The 27,663-nt window shown below is 38.8% G+C and overlaps 1 protein-coding gene and 2 pseudogenes across 1 annotated transcript in view; 1 reads left to right on the forward strand and 2 right to left on the reverse strand.

Moving 5' to 3' along the window:
* Positions 1-9,801: 9,801 nt before the first annotated feature.
* On the reverse strand, positions 9,802-11,694 carry LOC143404938 (nuclear pore complex protein Nup93 pseudogene; annotated as a pseudogene).
* A 4,456-nt stretch (positions 11,695-16,150) lies between these two features.
* LOC143404937 (protein LLP homolog pseudogene) lies at positions 16,151-16,534 on the forward strand (annotated as a pseudogene).
* A 4,578-nt stretch (positions 16,535-21,112) lies between these two features.
* Notch2 (notch receptor 2) overlaps positions 21,113-27,663 on the reverse strand; it is a 154,165-nt gene continuing 147,614 nt past the window's right edge. Inside the window, exons 32-34 of the mRNA XM_076863227.1 lie at positions 27,485-27,632; positions 26,643-26,740; positions 21,113-25,718 (exon numbers count right to left, since the gene is read on the reverse strand). Of these exons, the coding sequence (XP_076719342.1) occupies positions 24,330-25,718; positions 26,643-26,740; positions 27,485-27,632 (1,635 nt within the window). The 3' untranslated portion in view covers positions 21,113-24,329. The remainder of the gene's footprint in view (positions 25,719-26,642; positions 26,741-27,484; positions 27,633-27,663) is intronic.

A 27,663-nucleotide genomic window follows, 5' to 3' on the forward strand; every position in this document is an offset into this window, starting at 1 on the left:
TAAATGAGAACACAGACACAATATATCAAAATCTCTGGGACACTATGAAAGCAGTACTAAGAGGAAAATTCATTGCATGGAGTTCATTCCTTAAAAGAAGAAAAAGTCAACAAATAAATGACTTAACACTACATCTCAAAGCCAGAGAAAAAAAGAACAAATTAGCAGAAAAAGCAGTAGGAGGCAAGAAATAATTAAAATTAGAGCTGAAATCAATGAAATCAAAACAAAAGAAACAATTGAAAAAATTGACAAAACTAAAAGTTGATTCTTTGAAAAACTAAAGAAAATTTACAGACCCTTAGCTACGCTAATGTAGGGAAGGAGAGAGAAAACTCAAATTACCAGCATATCTGATGAAAAAGGCAATATCACAACATACACTACAGAAATACAGAGGATAATTAGAAATTATTATACTTCAATAAAATAGAAGACATTGAAGGCATCAACAAATTTCTTAAGTCATATTATCTGCCCAGATTGATTCAGGAAGATATACACAACTTAAACAGAACAATATCAAGTGAGGAAATAGAAGAAGCCATCACAAGCTTACCAACCAAGAAATTCCCAGGACCAGATGGATACACAGCTGAGTTCTAAAAGGCATTTAAAGAAGAACTAATACCAATACTCTTCAAGTTATTTCAGGAAATATAAAAAGAGGAAGCACTTCCAAACTCATCCTATGAGACCAATATCACCCTGATTCCAAAACCAGAAAAAGACACTTCAAAGAAAGAAAACTTCAGACCAATATCTCTAGTAAACATAGATACAAGAATTCTCAATAAAATTCTGGCAAATTGAATACAAAAACATATCGAAAAGATTGTGCACCATGATCAAGTGGGATTCATCCCAGGGATACAACATACAGAAATCAATAAATGTAATTCATCACATCAATAGACTTAAAGATTTTAAGAATCATATGATCATCATCTTGATAGACACATAGATACAAAAGGCATTTGACAAAATACAGCACTTCTTTATGTTCAAAACATTAGAAAAACTAGGTATAACAGAAACATCTCAACATCATAAAGGCTATCTATGCTAAGCCTCAGGCCAACATTATTCTAAATGGAGAAAAATTGAAGTCATTCCCTCTAAAATCTGAAATAAGACATGGATGCCTTCTTTCACCACTTCTATTCAACATAGTTCTTGAAACACTGGCCAGAGCAATTAGACAGATGAAAGAAATTAATGGGATATGTATAGGAAAAGAAGAACTTAAATTAGCTCTATTGCTGACCATATGATTCTATACCTAGAAGACCCCAAAACTCCACCAGAATACTTCTAGAACTAGTAAATGAATTCAGCAAAGTAGCAGGATATAAAATCAACACCCATAAATGAAAGGCATTTCTGTATATCAGTGACAAATCCTTTGAGAAGTAAATGAGGAAAACTACTACATTCACATTATCCTCAAAAAAAAAAAAATAAGATACTTGGGAATCAAGAAAAAAAGTGAAAAATCTACACAATGAAAATTACAGAACCTTAAAGATAGAAATCAAAGAAGAACTTAGAAGATGGAAAGATCTACCTTGCTCTTGGATAGGCAGAATTAATATTATCCAAATAACCATACTATCGAAAGCACTATACAGATTTAATGCAATTCCAATCATACTAACAAAGGCATTCCTCATAGAATTAGAAAAAGCAATCATGAAATTCATCTGGAAAAATAAGATACCCCAAATAGCTAAAGCAATCCTAAGCAGGAAGAGTGAATCAGGTGGTATCGATATACCAGATCTTAAACTATACTACAGAGCAATAGTAACAAAAACAGCATAGTATTGGCACAAAAACAGACTGATAGGCCAATGGTACAAAATAGAGGACACAGAGACTAGCCCACAAAATTACCATTATCTTAAATTAGACAAAGGTGCCAAAAACATGCACTGGAGAAAAGATAGCATCTTCAACAAATGGTGCAGGGAAAACTGGAAATCCATATACAACAAAATGAAATTAAACCCCTGTTTAAAACTTAACTCAAAATGGATAAAGGAATAGGAATTAAACCAGAGACTCTGCACCTAATAGAAGAAAAAGTAGGCCCTAATCTTCATCATATGGGATTAGGCCCCAACTTCCTTAATAAGATGCCTATAGCACAAGAATAAAAACCAAGAATCAATAAATTGGATGGAATCAAACTAAAGAGTTTCTTCTCAGAAAAAAAAAAAACAATCTGTGAGGTGAACAGAGAACCTATATCCTGGGAGCAAATTTTTACCCCTCACACATCAGATAGAGCACTAATCTGTAGGGTATATAAAGAATTCAAAATGCTAAACACTGAAAATATAAATAACCTAATCAATAAATGGGCCAAGGACCTGAACAGACACTTCTCAGAAGAGGATATACAATCAATCAACAAATAGATGAAAAAAATGCTCATTATCTCTAGCAATCAGAGAAATGCAAATCAAAACTACTCTAAGATTATCATCTCACTCCAGTCAGAATGGCAGCTATTATGAAGACAAACAACAACAAGTGTTGTCAAGGATGTGGGGAAAAAGGTACACTCATACATTGCTGATGGGACTACAAATTGGTGCAGCCAATTTGGAAAGCAGTATGGAGATTCTTTGGAAAGCTGGGAATAGAACCACCATTTGACCCAGCTATCCCTCTCCTCAGTCTATACCCAAAGGACTTAAAAACAGCATACTACAGGGACACAGCCACATCAGTGTTATAGGAGCACAATTCACAATAGCTAAACTGTGGAGCCAGCCTAGATGTCCTTCAATGGATGAATGGATAAAAAAAAGTGGCATATATACACAATGGAATTTTACTCAGCATTAAAAAAGAACAAAATCATGACATTTGCAGGTAAATGGATGGCATTGGAGAAGATAATGCTAAGTGAAGTTAGTCAATGCCAATGGTTTTCTCTGTTATAAACAGGTTGACTCATAGTGAGGTAGGGAGAGGGATCATGGGAGGATTAGATGAACTCTAGATAGGGCAGAGGGGTGGGAAGAAAAGGGAGAGGGCAGGGGATTAGCAAGGATGGTGGAATATGATGGATATCATTATCCAAAGTACATGTATGATGACTTGAATTGGGTGTCAACATACTTTATATACAAACAGAGATATGAAAAATTGTGGTATATATGTGTATTAAGAATTGTAATGCAAAAAATAGTACATGTATAAAGGCATAAATTGGTATGAACATACTTTATATAGAGAGATATGAAAATTGTGCTCTATATGTGTAATAAAAATTGTATGCATTCCACTGCTGTCATGTATTTAAAAAGAATAAAATCAATAAAGGGAAAAAAAGAAAATCCAAAATAATAATAATAATAAAATACATTCCTGTAACCTATAGCTATCATATTAGATAGCATACATCTGTAAGGTTCCTATTTCTACAATGTTTGAGTAGAAGTCTTTAATGTAGTCTTTAACATAGATTTGCATTTGAAAAAGAGGGTAGCTCATTATTTTAATTGGCATTCTCTGCCTACTAGGGTGGAGTTTAGTTAGTAGATGAAAATTGATCTACTCTTTTGTTGCCAAATTTTTCAAATTCCTTGCCCATTCCCTGCTTTAAATAATTTGTTGGAGCTACTTATATTTTGTAAATCAGTTGTGCCAATCCGTTATTTGTCACTTAATTTTTATAATGCTTTTCACCATACAGAATATCTTCAGCCATTCTGGTTTCTGAGTTTTCTGTCATCATCTCTCTTCCCGTAATATATGATTGTAAAATTAACTGCCTAATATGTGCTTTAATGAATTTCTTTTAGTATGTCTCTCTTTTTTTTTGTATGGAATACAATTCTTTATCCCTTCTAAGGTATGATTCTATCATATTATTTGAACAAGATAGTAGAAAATCCTATAACTGACAAAGGATGCTATAAATGACTGATTAATCAATGATTAAAGACACAATCTAATAGAAAAGGAACAAAGAATTCTACAGGCACTTCAAAAAACAGAAAATTCAGTTGGCCACCCTGGTGGATCTTGGCAAAAACCCAACCTCTAAAGTACTAGGAAAAGCCGTTCACAGGTGTCTCACTGAGGCATTCAGGGGCACTGGGGAAAGCTGTTCACAGGAAGATGTTTTAACTGGCACTTTAATACACTCCACTATAAAACGGTGCAGGCCGGGGCTGCTGGGATGGCTGCTGGCCACTGCGTGCCTCCAGCGGCCATATACAGCAGAGTGGGGTGTTGAACAAGTTCCTGTGCTCAGGAGACTGGCATGTGGGAATCCACTTACAACATTGCAGGAGCCTGTCTGTAGAGTTAGTTACTGGAACTAGGAAGAAAAATGTCTTACTCCTGAAAAATCTCTCCAGCATCCTCTACTCAAAAAGCTTAGTAGAGTGCCAGCTAGCACCTGTGAAAACACTTAAAAACCCAGGTTCATTTTTACAAAAGAAGTAAGAAAGGATGATTTTAGAGTTAAGAAGCAATCAATTAGCAATCATCACAGTCTCTTATAGGGACTTAGATTTGCCAGTCAGAAGAAACAAGATTACAGAAATCTAGTTAGGGTCTATGTCTCTCAGCTGGAGCAAGGGATGCCACTCCATGAGTCCAGGATGATACTTTCTGAGGCACATGTGAAACTGCCAAATCCATGTTTTACCTCTAATGTTCTCCATCGGATCAATAGAAGTCTCTAAAATCACATCCCTCCACAAGCCAGGTCTTCTCACCTACAATAGACTCTGGTGTCCCACCGCTAGAATCTAGCTCATTTTCCTCATGACCTAGTTGGATTCAAACAATCACCTACAGAAAAAAATTCTGAATCTTTAGAAAGTTTCTCTTGTTCTCTTTAAGAGCAACAAATTCTACCAGTTTTGGGGTTGGAGACTTTCTACTTTAAAATTAGATGACCTACAAGCAAGGACTGTGCTGCTTGTCTTCCTGGCTAGAGGTAGGACTTCCAGATCATATGGCGTATAACACATGGGAGAAAGGTGGCGTCTGCCTTGTGCCTACCTTTCAGATTTACAGTGCCAACATTAAATGTGATGTTTGCTGTAGATTGTGGTAGATACCTTCATTAGTTTTATCAAGTTACCCTGTGGTCCTAATTAATACACTGTTATACTTGATAGTTTTTACCGTGAAGATTTAATTTTATCAACACATTGCTGTAATTTGTGTTTTCCCCTTAATGTGATGACAACTCATAATTGGTATACCTACTATTAACTAGCCTTCCTTTTCTGGGGAAAAATGATGGAATTCTAAAACATGTATTGTTTTGGTTTGCTAATAGTTGATTTAGGATTTTTGTATCAGTATTTATGGGTGAGCTAGATCTCTAATTTTCCTTATTTGTATTTTCCTTGTGAGGTTTTGCTTTCAGAGTTATAATAATTTCCTAAAATGAGTTTGATATGCTCTTTATTTTTAATTCTCTGAAATGTTTATGCTGGGGAGTATCTCTTCTTTGAAGTTCCTCTTAGAACTTACCTATTTCAGGATCTAGACCTGGTGTCGTTGTTTTCCTAAACAAATTGAGATAAATGTGTTGATATTTACTAATGAATTTTATTTTTTTAGGGGTATGTTTTAAAAATTTGTTCTTTTTAGATATACATGACAGTAGAATGTATTTTAGCATATTATACCCTACATGCCATATAACTTATTCTAATTAGGATCCTATTCTTGTGGTTGTACATGATGCAGAGTTATCCTGGTTGTGTATTCAAACACAGGATAGGAAAGTTATGTCTGATTAATTCTACTGTACTTCCTATTCCCCTCCACCCTACCTTCCTTTCATTCCCCTTTGTCTAATCATATTCTTTCCCTCCCCACACACCCTTGTTGTGGGTTAGCAGCCACATACCAGAAAGAACACTTAGCCTTTGGTTTTAGGACTGGCTTATTTCACTCAGCATGATATTCTCCAGTTCCATCCATTTACTGGCAAATGCTATAATTTCATTTTTTTCCCTATGGCTGAGTAATGTTCCATTGAGTAATATATACTACATTTTCTTTATCCATTCATATGTTGAAGGATACCTAGGTTGTTTCCATAGCTTGGCTATTGTGAATTGAGCTGCTATAAACATTGATATGGTTGCATCACTGTCGTATGCTAATTTTAAGTCCTTTGGGTATAGACCAAGGAGTTGGATAACTGGATCAAATAGTGGTTCCATTCCAAGTTTTCTAAGGAATTTCCATACTGATTTTCAAAGTGGTTGCACCAATTTGCCGTCCCACCAGCAATGTATGAGTGAACCTTTTCCCCCACATTCTCGCCAACATCCATTGTTACTTGTATTCTTGATAATTGCCATTCTGACGGGAATGAGATGGAATCTCAGTGTAGTTTTGACTTGCATTTCTCTAATTACTAGAGACGTTGAACATTTTTTCATATATTTGTTAATCAATTGTATTTCTTCTTCTGTGAAGTGCTTGTTCAGTTCCTTTGCTTATTTATTGATTGGATTACTTCTTTCTTTCTTTTTTTTTTTTTTTTTGTTGGTGTTAAGATTTTGAGTTCTTTGTACATTCTGGAGATTAATGCTCTATTTAAGGTGCAGGTGGTAAAGATTTTTTCTCCCATTCTGTAGACTCTCTGTTCATGTTCTAATGTTTCCTTTGTTGTAAAGAAGCCTTTTAATTTGAATCCATCTTATTTATTGATTCTTGATTTTACCTCTTCGGCTTTAGACTGTCGGTTCCTAAGCCAACATGGTAAAGAGTTGGGCCTATTGTTTCTTCTAGTAAGCATAGCATGTCCGGTCTGATGCCTAGGTCGTTGTTCTACTCTGAATTCAGTTTTGTGCAGAGTGAGAGATAGGGGTTTAAATTCATTCTACTACATATGAATTTCCAGTTTTCTCAGCACCATTTGTTGAAGAGGTTATCTTTTCTCTAACATATGTTTGTGGACCTTTGTCTAGTATGAGATAACTGTATTTATGTGGGTATGTCTCTGTGTTTTCTATTTTGTACCATTGGTCTCCACATCTGTTTTTGTGCCAATAACACGCTATTTTTATTACTGTAGTTCTATAGTATAATTTAAGGTCTGGTATTTGATGTCTCCTGTATCACTTTTCTTGGTAAGGATGCCGTTGGTTATTCTGTGTCTCTTATTTTTCCAAATGAATTTCATGATTACTTTTTCTATTTCTATGAAGAACATCATTGGAATTTTAATAGGAATTGCATTAAATATGTATAGCACTTTTGGTAGGATGGCACTTTTGACAATATTAATTCTGCCCATCCAAGAACATTGGAGATCTTTCCATTTTCTGAAATCTTCTTCAATTACTTTCTTTAGTGTTCTGTAGTTTTCACTGTAGAAAGTTATATATTAATATATATAACTTAATATATAATAATATATAATATATTATTATATATTAATATAACTTCTTTTGTTATATTAATTCCCAAGTTTTTTTTTTGAGGCTATTGTTAATGGGATAGTTTTCCTGATTTCTCTTTCAGTTGATACGTCATTAGTGTATAGGGACACAATTGATTTATGGGTGTTTATTTTATACCCTGATAGTTTGTTGAATTCATTTATTAATTCTAGAAGCTTTCTGGTGGAGTTTTTTTGGTCTTCTAAATATAGAATCATGTTTTTGGCAAATAGGGATAAGTTGAACTCTTTTTTTTTCCTATTTGATGCCTTTTTCTTCTTTTTCTTTTCTTTTTTCTTTCTTCCTTTTTTTTTTTTTGTCTAATTGATCTGGCTAGGGTTTCAAAGACTATGTTGACTAGAAGTGGTGAAAGAGACATCCTTGTCTTGTTCCAGTTTTTAGAGGAAATAGTTTGAGTTTTTCACCATTTAGAATGATGTTGGCCTTGGATTTAGCATATATAGTATTTACAATGTTGAGGTATTCTCCTACTATTCCTAGTTTTTCTAGTGTTTTGAGCATGAGTGGATGCTGAATTTTGTCAAAAATAAATTTTGTATGTATTGAGATAATCATTCGATTCTTGTCTTTAAATCTATTGATATGGTGAATTATGTTTATTGATTTTCATTTGTTGAAACAACCTTGCATCCCTGGAATGAACCCCACTTGATCATGGTGCACTATCTTTTTAATATGTTTTGTATGTGATTTGCCACTATTTTATTGAAAATCTATGTTAATCAGGAATATTGGTCTGAAGTTTTCTTTCCTTGATGTGTCTTTGTTTTGATGATATTGGCTTCAAAGAATGAGTTTGGAAGGGTTCAGGTTCCCTCCTTTTCTATTTTATGGAATAATTTAAAGAGTATTAGTGTAAGTTCTTTGAAGGTCCGGTAGAACTCAGCTGAGAAGTCATCTGGTCCTGGGCTTTTCTTTTTGGTAGGCTTCTTTTTTTCTAAAGGACATTTAAAAGGAGGTACTATATTTGTTCAAGTTTCAAGAGAGAAACGTGATTCAAATGTAAATGGTCCCTGGAGGAAGGACTATGACAATAGTCTAAATGGGAAAGGCAAACACAAGGCATCCTGTGGAAAAATTTTGTTCTGGAATGTGTTAAAGCTCTTGTTTTGTCCTTTCTGGCATGACATTTTGACCTTTAATATGAAAAACTGCCAGATTTATTTCAATGCAAATAGAAACCAACCTGTTAATGATATCAAACTGTTTTTCAAAACTGTGTTCCTTTGCAGCAATTGATATATTCATTCAACAAACAGTGATTATAGGATTATATTTGAACCTAGATACAGATGAGCAAGACATTTACGTTCTCAACTGTGGGGAGAGCAGGCAAGCCTTTGCATAGATCAGGTATATGACCAAGTCTCCTTTTTCTGACAAACCCTCTTGTAAATGTATGTGGCTGTGAGTAAGCCCTGAAGGATCCCTGCTTTTTGGTATGCACACCCTTGGGTTCCCCTCCCCCTGAAGGGGGTTGACCTGTCATATCTTTCTAACCATTAATAGAATCCAGCAAAGATGATGTCACCTCTGTGGTTATATCACATAGGATTGTAACTTCCATCTTGCCCGCAGCCTTGGTTCCTCCTCAGCTTACAAGTTTTCACCAAGGAAGTAACCACCCTGGGGAGGGAACTGGGTGGACCCTGCTGGGACCAGGGTGGCTTCAGCTGACAGCCAGCTATAAACTGAGGCCCTCACTCCACAAGGCTGTCAGAAACCAGATCCCACCAACAACCAGAGGAGACTGGAAAGCAGACACTTCCTCACTCAAGCTTTCAAATGAGAGCCCAGTTCTGGCCACTACCTTGACAGCAGCCCCACAAAGACCCTGAAGCAGAGGACCCCACTGCACCATGCCTGGATTCTTGATCCACAGTCACTGCAATATGATAAACCTATGTTATTTTTTAGTCACTAATTTTGTGGTTACTTTTAAATATTACTGCTTCCTCTAAATATTTGGAATCAGTTTTTAAAAAATATATTTTCTTCTAGTTAATCGGTGTCTAAAACATCCCCTATTCCTAACCTCACAAGTCATGAAGCATGCTTTGTACTTTTACTCCTTTCCTATGTCTTCTATTTTTATTGAAATTGTCAAATTTTAATGTGTGGTTTTAAAATAATTGGCCTTGTTTCTTCATAGAATTGTTTTCTTTTTCTTTCTTTTTTTTTTTTTTTTTTACAAATCAAAGAAATTTATTGGTATTGACAAAAATACATGATACAAAAAACAAAACAAAACAACAGAAACAAAACCAGAAACCCCAGCCCACTGGACCAACGCACCTAATGTACCAGCAGTGTCCAATCCCAGGAGCCCCAAGGCATGCCCTTAATTCATGAGGACCTCCATCTGCTCCAGCCTCGCATTGGTGTCCCCAGACGTCCGGTAGGGTATCTTTCCAGGGCTTGACTTCGGAGTTGAGAGTCACAGTCCTCGATGACTCGCTGGGGCCTGGATGGATGGACTGGTCCCCTTAAGCCTCTTAAACTGTGTGAACAAGATGTTCATGGTGGCAAGAAGAACTTCTGAGAAGTTGTGCCTGATTTCATTGCTGAAATTTCTGAAGGAAGCTACTCTCTCTCTTCCACACTTTCCTGATTCAGGGGCACCAGCTTCAAGCGATCAATTACACCAAAGGCTCTATCAATGTGACCGTTGTGATACTCATCAAAAAAAAGGTGAGGTGATCAAGTCCAACAAAAGGTAGAAGGTGGAGTCCACAAATTTATTTGCACTTATTCCCTGATTCTTGTACCGCTCAGCGATGGAGAGCACCAAGTTCTTCAGCCGCTCCTTATTGGACTGGGGGACACTGATCCGAGGAACGCATGCAAGGAGGGTCAGCAGGCTCATGGCTGAGGAGCTGAGCACTCAGTCCTGAGGATTTTAAAGGCAGCTTCAGCTCGAACAGCACCAGGGCCACATGGACAGCATGACAGAGCAGTCACTCCATGCAGAAGGAAAAGCAAGGGCGGCTTCGATCTGCTTCTGTCAGGAACAGCACATGGAGGTAGAGGAAGGGCTGCTGGTTCACCGTGAAGTGGGACTCGCCATCGTCTTCCAGCAGCTGTTTCTGGAAATGTGAGCCAGTGAGCCTGTCCTGTGGGGAGCTGGTGCCATCGTCATCAAAACACACTTGGTTCAACTTCAGCCACAGGTAGTCCTCGGTTTTGTCTGCCACTTCACTGTCAGTGACATCGCATCTGCCTGCCTGTTGGGGGTCTGTGTTGTTCCTGAGGGCTCTGCGGTAATGAAGCCGGAGCTCGTTTTCCGTAGCTGGGGACAGTCTTCTGTCCTTGCTGTTCATGGACTCCTGGAACCAGGTCTTGAACTCTCCCAGCTGGTGCTCGGCTCGGTTCACCACCTGGGAAGCCGCAAGCAGGTCTCTGCAGTGTGTGCAGTAGTAGATCAACACCCAGACAGGGTGGCCCTCCACCTCGCCATCCTGAAGTCCAGGTAAGGGAGCAGGAAGTTTAATGTTCAGAAAACTTCGCACCAACTGATAAGTCCCAGGCACACACCCAGCTGGGCCTGATGCAAACACAGTCACAAGGGTGTCATTCTTATAACTCTGCTCCAGGTACCCCAGCGCCTGCCTGAGGAACTCCGTGCGCACTTCCACGCTGCTCCGGCTCTTCAGGACTCAGTCACTGGTGCCAACAACACATCTGTCGTTTACCATGGTCCACATGTCAGAAATGCTCTTATCCTCCAGCTCTGCGACGGAAGCATAGAGGACCACAAGGTTAGGCTGCAGATGGCCACTGACAATCTTCTCATTATAGATATAAATCTGCCGGGCGTAGGCCATCTCAATGCTATCCAGAGAGCTCCGACCAGGGGGCCCCACATCATTGATGTAACTGGGCTCACTCTTGCGGGTCAAGTCAAGGGCATCCTCTCCCGACGCCAGCAGCGTGTGCAGAATCCGCTGTTTCCCTTGCTCCGACTCCACCAGCACTGACTCCCGACGGTACTCCTCAGCCATACCAAAGGTCCGCTTTTGGGACTCTTCAGTGGCAGACAGCAGCGCATTGTCCTCATTCTTGACATCTGCTGTCTCCTGGGACGTGCGTGTGAGGTATGGGAACGCAGGCACTCACCTGCTTGCTGGATCTCCTGTAAGTTCCGTTCCCCATGGGGAAGCTCTGAGATGCCCTCAGTCTCAGCAGCAAGCTGTTCAGCTTGCTGAAGGAGCTCACCAAACTCCTCAGGATCCATTGAAAATACAGATCCTAGTAGCACTGCAGCCTTCTTTGCCGTCCGGGTCCTCTTCGTAGTATTCTTTTCCAAATCACTACTTTAAGCTACATAAAGAATATTATAGTTAAGACAGGCTTTTAATTGGGATATTTGTTTTGTCTTATTTGATTTTTTTTTATTGCCCATTTCTTTTTCAAATTTGTTAGGTCCTTAGGCCTAAGTAACTCCATTTTGAAAATCAGTACCTGCCAACCCAGGCATGACCGTCCCTCCCTGGAAGAGTCCCTAACTACCAAAACCACAGCACAGTCATCAAGTAACAATCACAGGACCAGATGGGTTATTTTTTTAAAAACTATTCTATTGTATTTGTCTATATAGTTAAGAATTTTTTTTTTCCAGCAGGCTGCTGTGCCTTGTAGGAGGGCAGCCTGGCAGATATTGTCTGTCAATAAACTTTTGCTTGATCTCAAAGATGTGTCTCTTGTGGCTATTTGCGTCACTACCCTAACAAAATTAAACGTTGTTTTATATAGAAAGGAGTTCATGGGTAGTGAGCTTTCTGGGTTCAGGGTCAACTTCCTGGGTATGTGATCCATATATGCCTAAGAAAGAGGACCTGCATTCAGAGGGGTCCCACACTTATTTTCATGCTTTGCAGTTGCCATCTTGAAATTTTTTATGATTTTTTAATAAGGGATCTCAAATTTTCATTTTGCATTTGGGTTCTACAAAATCACATTGGGCTCCTATCTTAAGTTTTTGCATGTCCAAGAATATTGTTATTTTCCTCTCACTCTTTTTTTATTTTTTAATTTGTTTTAGTTATACATAACAGTAGAATGCATTTATGCACTTTGATATATCATACATAGCTGGGATATAATTTCTCATTTTTCTGAGTCTACATGTTGCAAAATCATATTGGTCATGTAGTCACATATGTACATAAAATAATAATGTCTATTTGATTCTACTATCTTTCCTTTCCCCACATCCCCTCCCCTCCCATAACTTCCCTCTACCTAATCTAAGGTTAGGCTATTCTTCCCTAGTGCAACCATCTTACTGTGAATTAGCCTCTACATATTAGAGAAAACATTCGGCCTTTGGTTTTGTGGGATTGGCTTATTTTGCTTAGCATGATATTCTCCAATTCCAACCATTTACTGGCAAATGCCATAATTTCACTCTTCTTTAAAGCTAAGTAATATTCCATTGAATGTATTATGTATGTATGTATGTATGTGTGTGTGTATATATATATATGTGTGTATATATATATATATATATATATATATATATATATATATATATATGTCACATTTTCTTTATCCATTATCTATTGAGGGACACCTAGGCTGGTTCCACAGTCTAGCTATTGTGAATTGAGCTACTATAAACATTGATGTGGCTGCATCTCTATAGCATGCTGATTTTAAGTCTTTTGGGTATAAACCAAGGAGTCAAAAATAGCTGGGTCAAATGGTGGTTCCATTCCAAGTTTTCTGAGAAATCTCCATACTGCTTTCCATAGCAGTTGCACCAATTTGCAGTCCCACCAGCAATGTATGAGTGTACCTCTACCCCCACATTTTCACCAACATTTATTGTTACTAATATTCTTGATAATTGTCATTCTGACTAGAGTGAGATGGAATCTCAGTGTAGTTTTAATTTACATTTCTCTTAATTGCTAGAGATGTTGAACTTTTTTTTCCACATATATTTTGACCATTCACGTTTCTTCTTCTGTGAAGTGCCTATTCAGTTCCTTTGCCCATTTATTGATTGGGTTATTTGGGTTTTAAGTGTTAAGATTTTTGAGTTCTTTATATAGCCTAGAGATTAATGCTTGGAGGTGCATGTGGTAAAGATTTTCTCCCAATCTGTAGGCTCTCTCCTCACATTATTAGTTGTTTTCTTTGCTGAAAAGAAGCTCTTTAATTTTAATCCATCTCGTTTATTGATTCTTGATTTTACTTCTTGCACTTTAGGAGTCTTGTTAAGGAAGTTAGATCCTAGGCTGACATGGTGAAGATTTGGGCCTGTTTTTCTTCTATTAGGGATAGGGTCTCTGTTCTAGTGCCTAAGTCTTTGACCCACTTTGAGTTGATTTTTGTGCAGGGTGAGAGATAGAGGTTTAATTTCATTTTGCTACATATGAATTTCCTGTTTTGCCAGCACCATTTGTTGAATGGGCTATCTTTGTTAGTAGGCTTTTGATGATATCTTCAATTTCATTGCTTGAAATTGATCTGTTTAAATTTTCTGTTCTCTTGATTCAATTTGGATAGGTCATATGTCTCTAGAAATCTGTTGATCTCTTCATGATTTTCTATTTTATTGGAGTATAGATTTCTAAAGTAACTTCTGTATTTCAGTGGTGTTCGTGGTGATATTTACTTTTTCATTACAAATTTCAATTTTTTTTTCTTTTTCTTCATTAGCTTGGGTAAGGGTTTATCAATTTTCTTTATTTTTTCGAAGAACCAACTTTTTATTTCATCGATTTTTTGAATTTTTTTTTGTGTTTGTTTCAATTTCCATTGATTTTAGCTCTGATTTTAATTATTTCCTATCTTCTACTGCTTTTGGTATTGATGTGTTCCTTTTCTAGGGCTTTGAAATGTAATGTTAGGTTATTTATTTGATGACTTTCTATCCTTTTGTTTGTTTGTTCTATTTATTTATTTTATTTTTTATTTACATATGAGAGTAGAATGCATTACAATTCTTATTATACATATAGAGCACAATTTTTCATATCTTTGATTGTATACACAGTATATTCACACCAATTTGTGCTTCATACATGTACTTTGGATAATAATGATCTGATCATCACATTCCACCATCATTAATTACCCCATGCGCTCTCCCTTCTCCTCCCACCCCTCTGCCCTATCTAGAGTTCATCTATTCCTCCCATGCTCCCTCTCCCTATCCCACCATGAATCAGCCTCCTTATCTTGAAGAAAACATTCGGCATTTGTTTTGGGGGGATTGGCTAACTTCACTTAGCATTATCTCCTCTAACTCCATCCATTTACCTGCAAGTGCCATGATTTTATTCTCTTTTATTGCTGAGTAATATTCCATTGTTTATAGATATATGCCACATTTTTTTTATCCATTCATCTATTGAAAGGCATCTAGGTTGGTTCCACAGTTTAGCTTTTGTGAATTGTGCTGCAATAAACATTGATGTGTCTGTGTCCCTGTAGTATACCGTTTTTAATTCCTTTAGGTATAGACCGAGGAGAGGGATAGCTGGGTCAAATGGTGGTTCCATTCCCTATTTTCCAAGAAATCTCCATACTGCTTTCCATATTTCTTTTTTTTTAAGAGAGAGAGAATTTTTTAATATTTATTTTTTAGTTTTTGGTGGACTCAACATCTTTATTTTATTTTTATGTGGTGCTGAGGATCGAACCCAGCACCTCACATGAGGTAGGTGAGTGCTCTACCTCTGAGCCACAACCCTAGCCCTACTTTCAATCCTTTTAATGAACAAGTTCAATGCAATGAACTTTCTTCTTTAAACTGCCTTCATAGTGTCCCTGAGATTTTGATGTTATATCACTATTCTCATATGAATTTTGAATTACTATGTCTGCTTTTAAATCCTACTTTTATTTCTCTAGTGCTTTAGTTGTGCATTCTTTATAATTTCCTTGTTGATTCTTGTCAGAGTTTTCTCTCATCTTTTTTTCAAATAACCAGTTTTTCGTAAAATTAATTGTCTTTTTCAGTTATTTCATTCATTTCTGCTTATCTTATTTTCTTTCTTCTATCTTTTGGGTTTATTCTGTGGTTGTCTAATTTCTTAATGAAGGTTCTTACATTATTATTCTGCTATGTAGGTACTTACATTAAAGTTTTTTTAAAAATTTTAGATATTGATGGACCTTTATTTTATTCATTTATTTATATGTGGTGCTGAGAATCGAACCCAGTGCATCACACATGCTAGGCAAGTGCTCTACCACTGAGCCACTACCTCAGCTCAAGACTAATGTTTTTCTATTTAAAAACTTAACTGCTTTCCACAAATTTTAATAGTGTTCATATATAGTGTTACTTGATAATTGTTTTTGTACAATTCTAAATACATTCTAATTTACATTTACACTAATAATTTGATAATTTATAAATTAATTTTTCATACATGTAGGAATATTGGTCATATTTTCATTTCTTTCTAATTTGAAAGTGCTATGTTCAGAGATAACTGCATGATACTGAATCTTAGAAACAGATTATCTGAGTATGTTGAATTTTTGTGAAATTCTTGAAATAAATTTATAAACTCTGTTTCCATCAGTTCCTGTTTGTAATAGTGTGTTGAAATGGGAGTTTTTCAGTCTGGGAGTTTTGACACAGTGCCTTGTTTTTGTCTATCAGTCAAAGATCACCAGGAGTGGGGGACTTCCACTTGGCATGCTGCTTGCAGAAGGTGGTCTTATAAAAGATGGCTAAAAGCTTACAGAATAAGTGGAAAAGGAAGACGTGGGCTGAAAAGAGGAAAAAGAATGCTCCGGAAGAGTTCAACAGACTTAAAAATATTCTCAAAGTAGGTAGTGATGTTTTAATGAAAGATGTTAAAGAAACAGCAACAGTGGTGGTCCCCAAACATTGCCAGAAGAAAACGCCATGTGTGGGGAAAGATGAAAAAGACGACATGAAAATGGAGGCTGAGATTAAGAGAAACAAGAAGACTCTTCTAGACCAGTGTGGATAGTACCCCGTGTGGATGAACCAGAGGCTAAGAAAAAGACTAAAGGCAAAGTGAGAGAAAGGAAGGCGGAAGAGCAAAGCAAAAGCAGCAAAGGCAGCAAAGGGTTTGACCTGGTAGACTCTCTAAGAACTTGAAAAACTCCACATGGAACAGGTGTTTGATTGGAGAATATATACATTGATTTTGACTCCTACTACGTGAAAACTATTTGTTTTCATATTTTAAATTGACTTTTTGTCTTCAATTCAAACCCAGAATAACCTTTCGAGTTTGTTTTGGAAACTTGAATAAAATTTCTTTGGTAAATGAAAGGTATACTGATGTTTTAATTGGATGTCGCTCAATATCTAGATAGTATCAGACATCAAAATTCTGTCAAGAATTAATGTGGATGACCAGGTGTGTTGGAACACGCATGTGATCCCAGCAGCTTGGGAGATTTAGGCAGGTGGGTCACAAGTTCAAAGCCAGCCTCAGCACTTGGCGAGGTCCTAAGCAACTGAGACAGTGTCTCAAAATATAAAAAGGGCTGGGGGTGTGGCTTAGTGGTTGAGTGACCCTAAGTTCAATCCCCAGTACCAAAGGAAAAAAAAATGATGTGGTTGTAAATGTTTGATCTCACAACTTGGTAAAATCAGTCAGTAAAGGTAAAATGATTAACTGACAAATCTGAGTGAACTCAAATGTTTTAAAAGCTACTATATAGTTATATTTTTAAAAAATGTGACATCAGTGGGTCTTATGAATAGTACTAGATTGCAGTTTTGATTTTCTGTAGTTAAGAATAAAAGATATTTTGTTTGTAAAAAAAATCACCAGGAGTAGCTCTGTGAATCAATCAAATAAGTGCCCCTTCCTGAGTGCTGCACCAGAGAAGCTGCATACCTTGGGTAATGGGGCCACCTCAGGATTTGAAGTACTTGTTAGGTGATATTAGTGGGGATTCAAGCAATTGAGCATTTGAATGAATTTTATCTGAGTTGTGGGCATAATCAGATATATTCATCATTTTTATCTAGAGAATCAGGAGAGCAGAAAAATGGGAAGAATAGACAGAACTAGAGCTATAATTGATAAAGCAACAGCAACTGATAAAGCTGTAACCTGATAAGGAAACAGTGGGTGATGTTTGTTAATATTTGGGGTTTGCAATTTTTTGATGGTTAGTGGTGTGTGTGTGTTTGCTATTATAATTGTGCACCTCTTTCCAATCATATATCCTCCAACTAGTTTTTTAAATAATAAAATCTATTTCTATGAATTAGTTTTACATCACTCTATTAAATTCCTGATGGTTTATGGTAATTCTTTCATAATTTTTCTTGTGTCGTTCAGGTATACAGACTTATTAGCCTCTCTTCCAATTCTTACATGTAAAACTTTGCAATAACTACAGTAAGTAATATGATTAGTTGTTAATTCCCTTCCTCTGCCTAGTCCCTGCCTTTTAGCCTTCCTCAGAAGGCAAGGAAAAGTAATCCTGGAGGGGAGAAACATGAGACAATTCCATCACAGAGAATAAAGGCTGGGTCCCTATACTCCAATATTTGCATGGCCTGAATTCTGTGAAAATAGGCACATGAAGCAGTGAGGATTTACAAAGAGGCTTTTAAAAATTGCAGTGAGGTTACAAACCCAGAATCAATCCTAAAACCAATGCCACCCGGTGCCAAATACAGCCAGAACCCAATGGATATGAATTATTCAGCTGGAACCCAGAACTCCTGCCCAGCAAGCTAAAGCACTAGTTTATGTCATTACTTAATTAACTTCATAAGTATTCAACCCCACATTTCATACAATTGAGTTTGAAATATTACATACAATGATGTTTTTAAGAAGATCATCCCTGCAAACAAAATTCATGAAAACCAGGAACTGAGAGAAGGGAGGGAGGGAAGAAAGAAAAAAAGGGAGCAATGGAATTAGAGGGGAAAATAGAAGTGTTAAGCTATAAGCAGTATGTCATCTTTAAGTCTGAAATAAATACGATGACATACATTTCTTATTGTATTAGGTGTTTATATATTTCTGTAGGTTATTAAAGGAACATTTTATTAAAATACAACTTACATAAGTAAAATGCACGAATATTAAAGCTAAACTTTACATGTACTTTTACAGATGTATACATTCATATAACCATCACCTACTTAAGAGGTTTTCGGACTCCAGCAAGAATCATCTTGCTCTTGTCTTAATTAAGATGCCCCTCCCCCAAAAGTATCCATGTTTCAGATCTCTATTTACTATTGCTTTATTTTTCCTGAATTTGTATAATGGAAATCATACAAAGTGTGTTCTTTTCTGTCTGATTTATTGTGCTCAGTATCATGTCTATGACAATTCTTGGTGTTGCTACATATGGCATATGGCTGACTTTCATCCATGTATAGGCTTCATTTGAATGAATGTAACATCATTTGTCCAGCCTACTGTTGGTCATGCTCAGGGTGGGTGCTCAAAGCCAAAGCAATAAAGAAACCCACAAGGAAGTCAGGAAAAGAATTCCAGTCAGGATTACCAATGCATAATTTCTTGTAGTTTGTTTTTCCTGCCTTGATATATCAATGCTGACTCCACTAGTGGAAATTTCTCATAAATATTATAGTTGAAGGAAGAATGTTTGAGGGGACCATGTGTTAGTACCTTCAGATCCACTCTCTTCCCTTCTCCACCAAGCTCTCAGCCCCAGGCAGCCCTTTTTAAGCTTCCACTTGGATTCACCTCCCAGGGTAGAGGTGGGGTGGAGAATGAGGCTGGGGTATTCTTCCCCTGGTTTCTTTCTTCTGAGAGGCCTAGGGTTCAGGGTGCCTTGACAGAAGTCTCGGTTCTTCTTGAGGAAACCTGCACTATGGGATTCTCCTTCTAGGTCCAGTAACTTCTGCCAGCCTTTACCCCTCTAGATTTAGAGTGGGGATAGCTCACGGATGCTGGCCAGAGGTTTCTGTGCTGTCCCCCAGGTTTCCCCAACACCTGAAAATGTCTTCTGTAATAATCCTTTCATAAATAAGGCCTCTTTGAATTATACCAATTTGAGTGTGCCCATTCTTTGCAGTTGGGATTGATTGTTGCAAACATTTTAAGTCAAAAAAGGAAATGTTGTATTGATTTTACACTCATTTATACCCTGACAGGTACACCCTATGGCTGGAAAATAGTGGCAGCAGTAATAGGCTTGCAGTTCCCCCACAGATCACATCTTGGTTAGCATGCAGGTGTTAAGAAGAGTTGTTCTGTTCATTGTGTTCTAAAAAAGGAGCCAGCCTGGCCCTTGGGCTGTTAAGCTGCATGACTTGAAGGAGACCACCCCTTGCCCCAGCATGATCATGATCTGGTATCCAAACTTATCATTCTGGATCTCTGCGTAACTGGGGGTTAGGCTCCCAGGCTTAATATTGCAGGGGTAGGATATTGTCAGCAGACCAATAGCCTTCAGCCCAGATCTACTGAAGCAAGGTTTCCACCGAGCAAGTAAAGTTTCCAGAAGTGCACAGGTAGCAACTCTAGCTCTGAGAGGCCAGTCTGTCAGGGTGGTCATTCCTTGCTTTCAAATTATTTTTCTTCTTAAACATGGAGAATCAATTAGTTTTTTTTGTTGTTGTTGTTTTATATTTTATTTTTTAGTTGTAGATGAACAATATCTTTATTTTACTTTTATGAGGTGCTAAGGACCGAAGCGCTTGCACTAGGCGAGTGCTCTACCACTGAGCCACAACCCCAGCCCTCAATTTTTTATTTTTAATGAAATTATAACACCAGGAATGACCAATATGTGTTACCAACTGTGTTTACAGTTATCTTCAATAAAACTCATCTGCTAAACTGAAGCATAACAAGTTTCAAGTCACTTAAACATATACTTTAGCATTTTTAAGTATGCAATTGTGATTTAGAAGTTTCTGCAAAACAGGAAAATACTGAAATAAACTAGATGCTAAAGTTTATATGAGAATGCTAATGCCACACATATCACAAACACCAAATATTCATGTTCAAATGTCTTACTGATTATAGGTAAATGTCCAAATGTGAACATGTTTTGTTTTAATTTTTTTTGTAATTGTTATGGACAGAATATCTTTATTTTATTTGCTTAAAGATATTCTGTCCATTTTTATGTGGTGCTGAGGATCAAACCCAGTGCCTCACACATGCTGGGCAAGTGCTCTGTCACTGAGCTACTGCCCCAGCCCCAAGTGTGAACATGTTAACTACTTTATACACAAAATACTGTTTCGTAATACTATATGCCATGTTCTACACAAAGTTTAATTTGAGGAATAATATTACAAAACAATAGCTCTGATAACTATTTCATTATTATTTATATCTTAACAATTCTTGCTTCAACAAACACACCCCCATTTCCATTGGAAGGTGCTTTGTCCTGAGCAACTGTCCACTGCTCACTGGCTGTGGTGGGAGCATTAAAGTATTATGATGCATGGAAGTATACACTCAGTATTATGGTGCTGCTGATTTGATGGAAAGTTTTCCCTCAAAAACATTTATTTATGAACTGATTAGAGAAAGAAGAAGATGACGACAAAAAAGCAGCCCAGTTAGGCTCTGTAGGATTCACAATGAAAGGAAAACTATTTTTCTCTCACCAAATTATGACATCATGATATAATCACAAGGACAGGGATACAGGACTGGAAATTTTTTTAAAAAAATGCAATACCACTGAGCTTGACATGTAACCTTTTTATTTTGTGATAAAAATGCTTTCATATAAATTTCACCTTAACTACTTTTAGAATGAGACTTTGAAAAGTAAAAACAAAGCGTGCACTTTCCTTACCATGTATAGTCAGGAATATGCGGTCATTTTATTGGTTATTGGGTTTCTCATACACACAGATAAAATATCACTTTTAAGAGAAATTTACACAAAGAAGTTGAAACCAAACAGTTATTGGTGGGGGCCTTGGGACATATAAATGTCTCCTCCCAAAGAGTCATCACTCAATGTATTGGTTAAGGCCCACATCCCCAAACCATGTGCCAACACGACACTACACCTCTGGTTCTTTTCTATGCAAGAATTACAAACTGGCAAACTTAACAATGATATAATGGACTGAACATCACAACTGATTGCTTACACCAAAGTCCTTAACTTCTGATCTCACTTTCCCTCAAGCCTTTCCCTCTCCCACCATCATGTAAGTCAGAAAAAGATATTTAAAACAAAACACAAGTAAGAAAGAAAGAAACACAACAACAACAACAAACCTATCCTCAAAGGCAGGCAGACAAGGAGTCAAAGAAAGAATGAATTTATAAAAATAAAGATAAACCAAAAGCAGGGGTGGGGGGACGGGGGGGGGTAATTTATGCATGGCATAAAAGAGTTCCATAAAATCTTGTCTCCAATTGAGAATCTAAATGAGAAAGTGATTATCCATCTTACCTTCCCTTTTAGTAGAAACTATATAACTCAATAGTTCTTAAAAAGTGAGATTGGTAAAACATTTGAAAGGCAGTCCTGACCTCACCCCTGGAGCCTCTTGTCTATAATGGCAGCTTTCACATTCCTTCCTCACAAACCCAAAGAGGAAAAGTATCCCAAAGAGAAAAAACATGGAAGTCAGTCTTACATTGTGCTTGGGGAAGGAGAAGGATTTAAAAGATCTAGTAATTGGATCAGAGGCTGATACTTTCAAGCAGTGGGGGTATGGAGCAGGAGGGCAGTGAGGGGTAGATGTGGAGTGGTCCAGAATGGTCCATGCATCAGATAGGTGCTGGACTAATAAACTGGCCCAAGGAAAGAGTCACCATTTGGAATGATAAAATGTTTACACACCACTAAAGTGACTGACAGAATGCTGTCATATGAAAGAATAAAACAACAAACAAACAATCTTCATGTATCAGGTCAGAACTAATTATTTTTGTTGATTCAATGAACTTGGAGGGACGGAAAACCACTATTTGTAGACTGCCATGCCAGTGGACACAAAGGACTTCCATAGGGAGCCACAGACAGATAAATGAGGTCAGTGGGAAGCACTGGTGAACCCCCCCCCCCAGGCACTGCATGAATGAGGACTATTGTTAAACCAAAACAGAGCAGGCAGTCCCTACTAATATATACAAAATGCCCCAGCAGAACTAATTTCCCAGGTGTCACAGGCATCACAGTACTGAAGTGGCAATGTGGTCGTAGGGCCAGTTATTAATTGACCCAAGGAGAAGAGGAAGAAAACCATTCTGTTTCTATAGCTAAATTGGTTCTCATCTTGATGGAGAGTCAAGTCATCAAGACCATAATTCAGAGAACAGACTCAGGTGAGGTGCAATCATAATCAGAACACAAGGGTGACAATGAAAAGCATGAAATCTGTCATCATTTACAAGGTGACTCTAGCAAAGGAAAAGTCCCTGGGAAGTTTCTATATTAGTCTTCCAAAGGGCAATGTCATGACTGCTTCAGAGCAAAAGAAATGACAGCAAAAGCTGGCAAAGGCAGCCTCACAGCTGTCCCCTAGGAAACTAGTTCAACTCTCCATGCCCTGCTGGAACACAGTGCAGTTGACATAGTCCAGTGAGAACCTACTGGGTGCACTAGGAACTCAGATTACACACTGTGAGGGGAACTGGTAAACAGGCTCCTGCTCTCAAAGAAAATCAGGAAACAGACTGTGATCAAAGGAAGATGACTGTCACTGGGTCCCTTGAGCTGAGGAAAGTTCAGTCCTCAATGGCAAGGACAAATTGTTTGAGACATTTTCTTCTGTGGGGATGTATGGAAGGAAAGGCTCAACAGCAAAGACTGACTTCACCTGCTGGATGAGGGAGAGAAGTAGACCTATCGTCCTAAGATCCAGGACAAACAAACGTGATTCATGCTGGCAGTTGATGGGATGCTTGGTATCCCAAGTGGAGGGGCGGTATCTGCTTCTTCCAGGTAACTGCTTCTTCCATGAGTTAGCTTATGTCTTGGTCATTCCCACATTCTGGCTCTTTTTCTGGTTTCAAAAAAGGGGGTAAGGTTATAGTACCTAGGCTTCCGAGGATAAAACTTGACACTGACTAGGTCCACAAGTAGAAAACAATTAACTCCGTATCCTTCATCCTGGTGAGCTTTCTATGCAGCTCTGCATGCAAGAAAGAGAATTAAGGTGCAGCCTCCTGAAGGGATCTCCTGCCCCCAAAATCTATTCAAAGAAAAATATTTTGTTCCCCTTCTCTCTTGAGGAATGATATACGTAGAATGCAACATGTTCATTTTTTTACAGAAACATACTTGAAAGGTTTATGTTGAGAACCATAACCAAAGTAAACCCTGTGAGACTCCGAGGGGTGCTGAGGAAGTGGGAGGGGAAAGGGAGGATGAAGTTGCTTTCCAGGGCAGGAATGATTCAAAGCACAAAGTCTTGCCCTCTAATATGCTGGTAGGCTACAACCATGGAAAGGTGCAAAAAAGCAAAGCACCAAATGAAGCAAAAGAATTTCCAAGCTGAGAATATGAGATAAGTCAACTTAGTCAGAATTCCAGGGCACAATTCCCAACTGGACTCTAGTGTAGAATCTTCTCATGGATGTAGCAGAAGCCCTCAGGGCTTAAAATGCAGTCCAAACTGCAAGAATGTCCGGGCTACAAAAGGCATCCATCCTATTCTCCAAATAGAAGAGAGTAAACATGGCCCCAAGGGCTGCATTCATCTTGCATTTCCATGAACTTGACTTGGTGGGCAAGAGATTAAAAGGAACCAAGTTCTTCCCCTGAAACTTTGCAGATATTCAGTGAAGCCCATAAATTGCTTCTTTGAAAAGATGGTCTTCTCTCTCCTGCCTCCAAAAGCTGGTTACAGAGATTTCTTCACTTCTCTTCCGGATGACCTTCATTTGTTCCTCAGCAGCATTCACAATAGGCAGTTCTGTCTCTGCAACGGAGGCAGACTCATGCGTAAACCTGCATATTGCTGTGTGGTGGCTCAGACATGTGTGTCCCTGGTCCCCGCTGAACTCCTCCAGCACCCCCAGGAGTAGGGCTGGTGGTCACATCTGACCAGTCAGAAGCAGAGTGGGGTGATGAGCTTGACCACTGGTCAGGAGACTCTGGGGATGGTGTCAGATAGGGATGTTCACCCTGGAGGTGACCACCATGACTGGGTGTTCGCTCGGCAGCATTTGAGGAAGCATAACTATGCTGTGAAGGGGGTGTGGGATACTTACCCACAGAGGCTGGGAAAGGATGATAGGCTGGGAGAATGGTCTGAGCTACCTGCCCATCCTGCTGGGGCATCATAGCAGTGGGGAAGGCCACACTGGGCAAACGGGCCATTTCTGGAATCTGGTACATAGTGGGTAGGGAACCTGCAACAGCTGGAGGGCAGCTGGACTGAGGCGGGGGAGCCCCAGCTGGTTGGGCAATGCTGCCTTTGGGAATGAGCTGGAAAGTCACAATGGGGGGCAAGGGCTCCCGTGGAGTGGTGATATGCTTCCCTTCAGGTGGCCTTCCCTGGGGAGCTACACCAGGGTGGGTGCCTTCAGCAGGAGCCAGTACCATGCCAAACATCTCATTGTACTGGGTCTCATTCATTTCTACGCGGTTCATCCAATCTGATGGGACAGAGACTGGATGTAGTCTACCCAAGCTTCCCGCACTGCCACTCCCAGGGGGGACAATGTGGTGGTGGGAGAGCAACTGGCTCACAGAGGGAAGCACAGTGCTAGCCCCAGGAGCCAAAGGCTGCATGTCATGCAGGTTAGAGAAAGACAGTGCATGCTGAGCATGGACTGGAGCAGCAGGGGTGGCAGTAGCCAGCATAGGGTTGGGTGAGGCCTGTAGGATTCCAGGGGATGTGATCATTGGAGAGGATGTGGTGTCAGAAACATATGTGTGAGGCGACTCTAAAGAATCAACAGGGGATAAAGTCACTGAGCTCTCAGACAGTTGGACCTTCTCACTCAAAGACTTCTTCCTCCTACTCCCCTTGGCTTCCTTGGCCTCCTTGGCAAGGTTTGGGAGGCTAGTGGGCATGGTACTCTTGGCATTGGGCCGTCTAGGCTTCTTGCCCATCGGTGTATGCTTTAGACTGAGGAAAGACCTGTTGGGCCCACAAATGACAGGCGAGAGAGCAGAAGTCAGCACGGTGCCTGGGGGACTCGGTGTCACATTGTACTCATCCAGGAGGCGCACAATGTCATGGTGCATGCGATCTCGAGCCACATCCCGGGGAAGACGATCCATGTGATCTGTGATGTCGCGATTGGCAAAATGGTCTAACAGGATCTTGGCTGCTTCATAGCTCCCCTCCCGAGCAGCAAGAAACAGAGGTGTTTCTTCCTACAGAAAAGAGATCCACACCAAACATTTTTAATAACACTCTTGATACAAGCAGTCTTACTGATTCTTTTTTTTTATTCAACCCCCTTAGATATATTTTCCCTAAGTGCCTCCCCCATGAGATTTTAATACCACAGGCATGCTATCTATCTACCTATGTGCTGAATGTATACCTGTGATTTATATATAAAATGTATAAGCTTATTTCACCTTTCACCAAGAGCCAATATTCCCTCCTACGGGCAGCACCTCCTCAGTGAGGAATTCATGAAATAAAACATGCCCCTGAGCCAAAGGCTCACTTAAAAGAGAACTGAGCTTATCAACATAAGGTTCTAAAAGGAAATATAGTTACAAATAAGAAAGGTAGGAAGAGAAAGAACTAAAGTAAAAATGGGAAATATGGTTGGGGTTGTGGCTCAGTGATAATGCGCTTGCCTTACATGTGTGGGGCACTGGGTTCAATCCTCAGCACCACATAAATAAATAAAATAAAGGTACTGTGTCCTACAACTAAAAAAAATTTAAAACACGGGAAAGAGTAAAAGAGAAAAGACAAAACACATGAAGAAAGAACTAAGATAAAGGAAAAGGGGAAGCAAATGAGAGAAGATGAGTGAGCTAAGGGAAGCATGACAGACTACTCAGAGGGGAAAATCAAACAGGAAAACATCATGGTATCCATGAACAGAAAAAAAAAGAATAGTAGGGAGGAAAATCAAACAAATATGAGAAAAGTGTGACTAATAGAAGAAAGGACCTTCACCAAACTCTCTGCTTGATGGGCACCCCGTTCCTGCCCAGCCTGCCTCTGTATTTTCTATACTCATCACAAAAGAAACTATTTGGAGAAAAGGGAAGGGCTTTATAAATAAGTGAGGCACTGCTATGAGCATCCTCAAGCTCCCAGCTTACAGACTATACCTTGTTGTCCTGCATATCTCGGTTGGCTCCGTTTTTTAACAGCAAAAGAGTCGCCTCCACGTTATTGACAGCAGCTGCCCAGTGAAGGGCAGATTTTCCTTCAGAAAAAAAACATTTTTATAAGCATCCTACTCCTTTTAAAAGGAAGCACCAATTGACTTGTACAGGGAAACCCTGAACTCCCTAGATATCAGCAGGAAGCCAGTTATCCGTGGGGCCCAACAGAGAAGAAAGTAATATCTTCCTTTCCCTCTGTTCTAGGAAGACTTCAATATAGGCTTCCCAGCCATTAGACAGAGGCAGGTAACAGGACTACTTGCATGTGGTATCCATGACCTCCACATAATAGAATCTACCCTTCACAGACTGAAGACCTCCCCTCCTATGAAATACACTCTAACACATTTTTCTATCAAGAGTGGTGTACCAGGGCTGGTGTTGTGGCTCAGCGGTAAAGTGCTCACCTAGATGTGTGGGTTCGATCCTCAGCACCACATATAAATAAATAAAAAATAAAGGTATTGTGTCCAATTACAACTAACACATAAATATTAAAAAAAAATAAATGGTGAACCTAGGAACCCACACAGGTGAACCTTTCATGAGCCTTCTTTGAGGCTCGAAAACCCTATAAAAAGTCTCCCTTTTCACATAATCTAGGGACCCCTACTTGCCCAGGGCTCTGAACATGATGTGGTGAAGAAGTATGAATGAATTCATAAATGAAAGAATGGGTCAATCTTTAATGGATTCGAATCAGAGAAGGATTAATAATTAATGATTCTCCTCCTTAGAGGCATGGTTTGCAGGTAAGAATCCCAACTCTTGCCTCTTGTCCCTACCATGGTCATCCACTGCGTTCACATCTGCTTGACAGTTGATCAACTCTGCCACCATTCCCTCTACAGCCAGGCGGGCAGCCAGGATCAGGGGTGTAGTACCATCGTTCATTCTGGCATCCAGATCAGTTACTCGGTTGCGAATCAGAATCTAGAAGAGGAGTACAGAAAACAGTCACTTG

Source organism: Callospermophilus lateralis, chromosome 7 (genome assembly GCF_048772815.1).
Source record: "Callospermophilus lateralis isolate mCalLat2 chromosome 7, mCalLat2.hap1, whole genome shotgun sequence".
Lineage (NCBI taxonomy): Eukaryota > Metazoa > Chordata > Mammalia > Rodentia > Sciuridae > Callospermophilus > Callospermophilus lateralis.